Source organism: Parambassis ranga, chromosome 13, assembly GCF_900634625.1.
Source record: "Parambassis ranga chromosome 13, fParRan2.1, whole genome shotgun sequence".
In the NCBI taxonomy this organism is placed as follows: Eukaryota; Metazoa; Chordata; class Actinopteri; family Ambassidae; genus Parambassis; species Parambassis ranga.
The window spans coordinates 13789708-13796352 of NC_041033.1; the positions used below are offsets into that span (position 1 = coordinate 13789708).

The 6645-nt window shown below is 40.9% G+C and overlaps 1 protein-coding gene across 1 annotated transcript; it reads left to right on the plus strand.

Annotated features, from left to right (window-relative positions):
- The first annotated feature begins 1623 nt into the window (after window positions 1-1623).
- Window positions 1624-3431, plus strand: LOC114445317 (prolactin-releasing peptide receptor). The gene is made up of 3 exons (XM_028420282.1): window positions 1624-2119; window positions 2233-2630; window positions 3207-3431. Exons 1-3 carry the CDS (start codon window positions 1657-1659, stop codon window positions 3429-3431), a joined length of 1086 nt encoding a protein of 361 aa, XP_028276083.1. The 5' UTR covers window positions 1624-1656.
- The last annotated feature ends 3214 nt before the right edge of the window (window positions 3432-6645 follow it).

A 6645-nucleotide genomic window follows, 5' to 3' on the forward strand; every position in this document is an offset into this window, starting at 1 on the left:
GACTGCAGAAAAAGGACAAAGATCATGATGATAATAAAAGTAAACAAAGTTAAAATTCCACATTGTTGTATCATCTATAAAGAAAAAGGGGAATAAAACATTTTGTTTTGAAATTATAACTAGATGATTGATGGTGAAATATTAATCTCCCTGAATCATTTTTGTTCTTCTGCCAAATGTTACTGAACCCAGTCACAGCCATCAGTCACTTATAGGTCTGGACAGTGCACTCAGTGCACTTATGACTTGAAACGCTCTTATCTCTACTAGACACCAAAATTACAAAAACAATTACGAAATTGTTGTTAGTTGAAATTCTGTGAAAAGAAGTGACATTTCATATTCATGCAGACATGATGAACTTTCAGAACACAGCCATTTCCCCCTCTTCGTGATATTTCTGTAGCTGTTAGCGTCATGCATCACACAGCTGCACTCAGCAGCCAGAAATGAGATTTGGCAGAAAAAAAAAATGTACCGAGTGTGAGTGTTTTTAACGTTTCAGCACAACATCACAAAACACTGGGGTGCAAAAACCGTCCCTCCTCACACAGCAAAGCTTTTTCATGAGGAGCGCTTTATTCACAGCGTCAACTGAATTTTCTTAACAGAAAAAGAAAGCTGCCCAGGTATGAATCACTTGTTCCCCACCGCTCCAGACAAACATGCACATGTGGCGCACTCAGCAAAGCATAAAGATCATCAACTATGACTAAATTACATTCATGAATATGAAGGCGATCCAGCGGTTAGTCGGTATATTTGCTCTTTAACCACACACACACACACACACACAGGCAGCCTTTTAGGCCCTAAGTCACTATCACAGTTTTATAATTTCTTCATATATATATATAAATGACTTCACATGACTTCACTGCAGAGAACCAAACAGCTGAGACCCTGCTAGAACATGCATCCAGAGTGAGGAGTGAGAGTGAGTTTAACATTGTTCAGAACTTGAAATCAACAGAAGAACATATTTAAATTGTCCAGCTGAAGCCAACTCAAAGGAAAGAAACCTTAAAGCTACCTGCACAGTTGAAGTAATCCATACTTATTTCTTTAAAATACAACAAAAGAAATCCAGCAACAACAATGCATCACAAAAAAAGAATCAAACTCACCTGAAGCTGCCATGTGGGATTAGTGTTCCAACTCTGCTGTCCTAAGTTTGTGTGACTGAAGTCCTTTGTCCTCCTGTTCTCTGCCGTCTCCTACACTGGCAGTCAAGGTTAGTTAATGCTCTTCTGACTACAACAAGAAGCATTTTCTCCCAGTTTCTTCTTTCAATGGAGGCTCCTGACATCCAAACATTTCCTGTTCTCCATTGTTCTCCAGGCCACACCCCCTCACACACACACACCTGTGACTGCCACAGGTGACTGGAACAGGAAGTGCACATCTTTAATCAAATAAAAGCCCAAAATAAAGGGACAGTGCACTTTGAGGTTTAAGCTATAAATAACTTTAACAGTACACCACATATTCATATTTATGTCTATATTTATGTTAGTTGATATTAGTGAAGAATTAGCTGAGATAAGCATAATTATTTGAAACAATCCCAGGTGGCAGGGTTAAATACTTATGATTCCTGTAGTGATTAATTATTGACTGTTAATCATATCTTGTTTTCAGGGTTGACCTGCAGACATGGATATCTTCCTGGAAGAGGATTTCAGTGCGAACAGTAACACCACCCATGAAACAGGAAGAGAAAGGTTAGAAGACAGCAAAGGTCAAGGACTGAACCACAGCGACCCCTTGGATATGTTTGAAGGCATGGAGCTCCTCCTTCGATTCCGACCCCTCTTCCTGCCTCTCTACAGCCTCGTAGTGGTCGTGGCTGGTGTTGGAAACTCCTTCCTGTTGGCTTGTATCTTGGCGGACAAAAAACTCCACAACGCCACTAATTTTTTCATCGGTAATTTAGCAGCTGGCGACCTGCTGATGTGTCTGAGTTGTGTTCCACTGACTGTGTCGTATGCCTTCGACAGTCATGGATGGGCATTTGGAAGGCCTCTCTGTCACTTGGTCCCATTGCTGCAATGTGCCACTGTGTTTGCATCAGTGCTTTCACTCACAGCCATTGCTGTGGACCGCTACATCGTTGTAGGTAAAGGTTGCATAATATGTTTTTAAAAGTAGATGATCAGATTTCAGTAATATTTTTAATCATACCATGTTGATGTAAAATTAAGTAAGTACTTTTGTCTTTCCTTGTCCCAGCTCACCCAGTGCGGAAGAGGATTTCTGTGTGGGGTTGTGGTGCAGTGACTGTAGGAGTGTGGCTTTTATCTTTGGGCCTGGCTGCACCCCCGTCTTTTTACACCCGCTACCTGGACCTGCGGCCCAACGGCATTGACCTCATAGTGTGTGAGGAATTCTGGCCAAAGAGTGGCAGTCTGCGGCTGCTCTACTCCTGCTTTATTCTCATAACTTCCTATATGATCCCACTTTTGTCGGTCAGTGTGTCCTACTGCGCAATCACTGTCAGCTTGAAGCGCTATTCCATACCTGGGGAGCCATCCAGCAGCCAGCAGCGCTGGAGCCAAAGGAGGAAGAAGACCTTCTCCCTGCTGGTGGCCTCAGTGTTGGCCTTTGCCCTGTGTTGGCTGCCCCTTCAGGTGATTCTTTGACAGTGTTATTGTAAATGTAGGCCATTCTTATCCAAAACATGCATTTATTTTTTCTTTCTTTTTTGCCAGAGTTGATAGGAAGATCAGCTTTATGTTCTTCTATAAGTATCCACAAGCAAATCACAATCTTAATAGCAGTGAGTCTGACAAAATGCGAAGCTTTAACAGCCCATGGCTTGATTGGATTTCATGCATCATTAACCCCGGAAACCCATCATCTAGTGATTGTGTCTTCAAAACCAATATGATGCTCACAATGAGCCGAGCCAAATTCTGAGAGGATAGAGTTGTCAACTGGATCCACACTATGGTGCAAGGCACATGACAAACAGTGGTGAAGCAGCATTTTGCACGTGCAGTATATAGAGTGTGCATGTGCAAACTCTATATAATGTTACTTTTACAATTGCATTTAAGCCTATACTGCAGTGCTGTGTAATATAACGTGTTATTTGTTATGAAAGCCTCAGGGGAGGCAAAGTCTGACATTTTCAAATTATTACACTTGTACAGAGCTCAGTGCAGGTCCAGTATAATAACAAATATTCCCATGTCTCTGTGCAGGTGCTGAACCTGTTGCTGGACCTGGACCCAGACTTCCACATTATTGGAAAGCGCTACATAAACGTCTTACAAGTCTGTTGTCATTTGGTGGCTATGAGCTCTGCATGCTACAACCCCTTCATCTACGCCTCACTGCACAGCAAGGTCCGCATGCACCTGAAAGGCTACCTCTGTCCCTGTCGCAGCCGTCAGAGTGGGATGGTAGAGCGAACTTCCAGGAGCTGATCCTGTGATACAACTGCATGCAGATCTTACACAAAAGCTAACACCTGAACCGAAGCATTAGTGTTTATGTTTGAGGTGCTCCAGAGAACAGAAGATAACTGCTCAACACTCATATCATAAACTTTATCTGTGATTTTCTACCATCTTGTTACTTCAAGGCATTTGGTCCTCTCTTGTACAGTGTCACCAGAGGAGGTACTTCTAACAAACAAACAAAGAAGAAGATTCAGGCCAGAGTTTGTGTCTTTTAGTACAATAATGAAGAAGGAAGAATATCATTGGGATTCCTGTGTTGTTCTTGGACTGCAGAGCTGTTGGCACAAACACTAAACAGATCCTACTGCAGCTTTCAAAAGGCAGCAGAGGCAGAAACAGACCCTCAGGCTGAGGAGCTCTGCAGCAGACATATGCTGGAGGCAGAGACCAGGTGGTTCCACTGGTAACAGTGTCTGGTTATACTTAAACACTGAGCACTTCAGGGAGCTGACCGAACAATGAACTCTCTCACCAGACACGGACTGCAGACCCAGAGGCAAAGAGAGTGTTTTATTTTGTCCACAGTTTTAAATGTCAGTGACGTCTATCTGTACATACATAGTATTATATTAACTTTGATGAAACAAATTGTCTGCTGTTTCAGTGTAGTAGTTAGTCTTTATTATTCAAATTTTGTTTAATCTGTGCAAATAGACATGTATGTTTGTGCATAAATGTGATGAATGAAATATGAAGCTTATGTGACGCCTTCTAACCCCAGTGTGTGCAATGTAATCAATACAGAATTCATTATGGTGTTACTCGATTAACAGAGTCAGTGCCTTGGCTCTGTCTGGAAAAATATGACTGACTCAATAATCAACTTAATATTCAGAGCATGAACAATAAAGGCACTCATAAACACCACTCCCATTGACTTCCCATCGTGTGTGATTAGCGCTTTCAAAGCCTGGGTATCATGTCACTTACTGAATTTGCCTTCAGATACACCAGAGGACTGGTAAATGTAATTTAAATGTAAGCAGTGTTAATTTCACTTTTCATCATTATCACTGTTTAGGACAAATACATGTTTTTTGTACTCACACAGAATAAATGTGTCACAATGCAGGACAGACCGTCCATCAGCAAATCCTATCAGCCAGTTCAAAAATGCCCAAACGCCATTTGCTCTGTCTACTGGCAAGAGATAAAATGCCTGGTGCAAACCAATGAGGCTCAACTCCCTGGTCTGTGCTGCTGATGCCAATTGTCACCTTTAAACAATCAGATTACTCTGCTGTCTGTTGCTGGTTGCCTTTGCTTTTCTCTCTGAGTGAACCTTGAGACTCCATTCAGTTCACTTCAATTTGATTTTAGTCCTGATACTCTTTATGAAAGGGTCTACCAGAGTGATACTATTGTTCAGCGGTATTAAGGGTGACTTTCACCGCCTTCCTCTATTGACCCCACTCCCAGACACAGTGGGACACTTCCACATTAGATTGAGCTGATTTTCCCCTTTTCCCAAGCTGGCCAACATTCACACTGACATTGATGAATGTCAGTATCTTCACAGAGTAGTGTGTGTGTGTGTGTGTGTGAGAGAGAGAGAGAGAGAGAGAGAGACACTGAATACCTGCTGAAGCTACTGGCCTATTTTCAAAACTAATTTGAATAGCGCCATGAAATGCATGCACGATTATCATCTCTAGCAACTTGCAGTTTTGCGTGCACTGACTGAGGCACATGACGAGGTGTAAGGGAAACCACATTTAGCAGCTTACTGCCACCTGCAAACTTCAAACAAATGTGCTTTACTCATACAAAGCCTGTGCATGTAATGATATAATGTGCCAGCCTGCAGCATGCATGTCGCAATGCTTAACCTTAATCAATAGTTGTCAATACAAATATGGCAAAGGGTTAAACTTAAACATGGGCAAAACCACAGATATAAACAAAACAGTTCCCAGTGTCAGAGTCAGTCAACTGCTGTGGTTAACCTCAGTTTGGTTTCAGACAGTAGTAGTTGTGTTTTAAATGTAATATTTTAACATCAGTCACATAATCTGCTTGAGGCAGCACCAGTGTCAGCCACATGTAGACTAAATATTGTTACATGATGTTTGTTTATTAAGTACAATAAGTAACCTGGCATAGCTAAACATGCCAAGCAGCATAATCAAGACCAAAGTATTGCACTGGGTCTCTCACAATCTGCTACGCTAAGAAGCAGGCGTCTCTGCACTAAGCTCTCTGACATTTACACTATTCTTGATTCAAACTATTCTTAGGACCTCTGAACATTTTTAGAGCTTATGATTCATTCGGATAAGTTCTGCATCAGCTCCTTTTAGGACTGACACAAAGGTGAGTGGATAATGACTAAAACATGTTTGTATAAACAAACTAAGCTCCTTACAGTGAAGATTTAGAGTTTAAACCACTTTATATTAACACCTGTAGTCTGTAAAGTCATGTATAACACATGAAAAAATGACATTGGCATTTAGATGTGACAAAAAAAGCACTGCAATCCTTTCAAGTATTAATTTTATATATATGTTCTCTTGTAAATTGAGAAATATTTTACAAAAGTGTGTGTTCTGTTTCTGTTTTTATATTACACAATGAAAAAGAAGAAGAATCATTGCGGCTCTGTTTGTTGTACATAGTCACAAGTGTTGCACATATTCATGCATGTGCAGAAATAGTGATGCACAGAAAAACCAGGATTCAAAGCATGTGTAGGCTGGTGTAGGAAATGCCGTGTTCAGTTCATGTCTGTGAATTAAATCTGTGTGAACATATTTTGTGTTATTATTTTACCATTTTTTGAACAGCACTCACCCTGAAATGTGGGACAGGAAGAGTGTGTTTTAAAATTAGTTGACATTTAAAAGTATCAGAAGCACCACTACACCCACTGATGTAGCTGCTTGTGTAGTTGTACATTTAGAAAAGGATAGCATATGATTTAATCCAGAATATTTTTGTTATATTCAGTATCAGCTCAACAGTACGAAGCACAGCAGCTGCACTGACGTTTAAGGAATGTTAACGTTTCCAATCTTGGCCTTAAAGTAATACTAATAGTGGAAATTCTTAGCTGTCAGCGTAGACGTGAGTTAAATACCCTCTCTTTACTTAAACTAACAACATGACATTGACACATTTACTCAGCCAGCAGTGCACTGCAGGAAACCTCAGACTCAGCCATATTTTTGGAACTTGT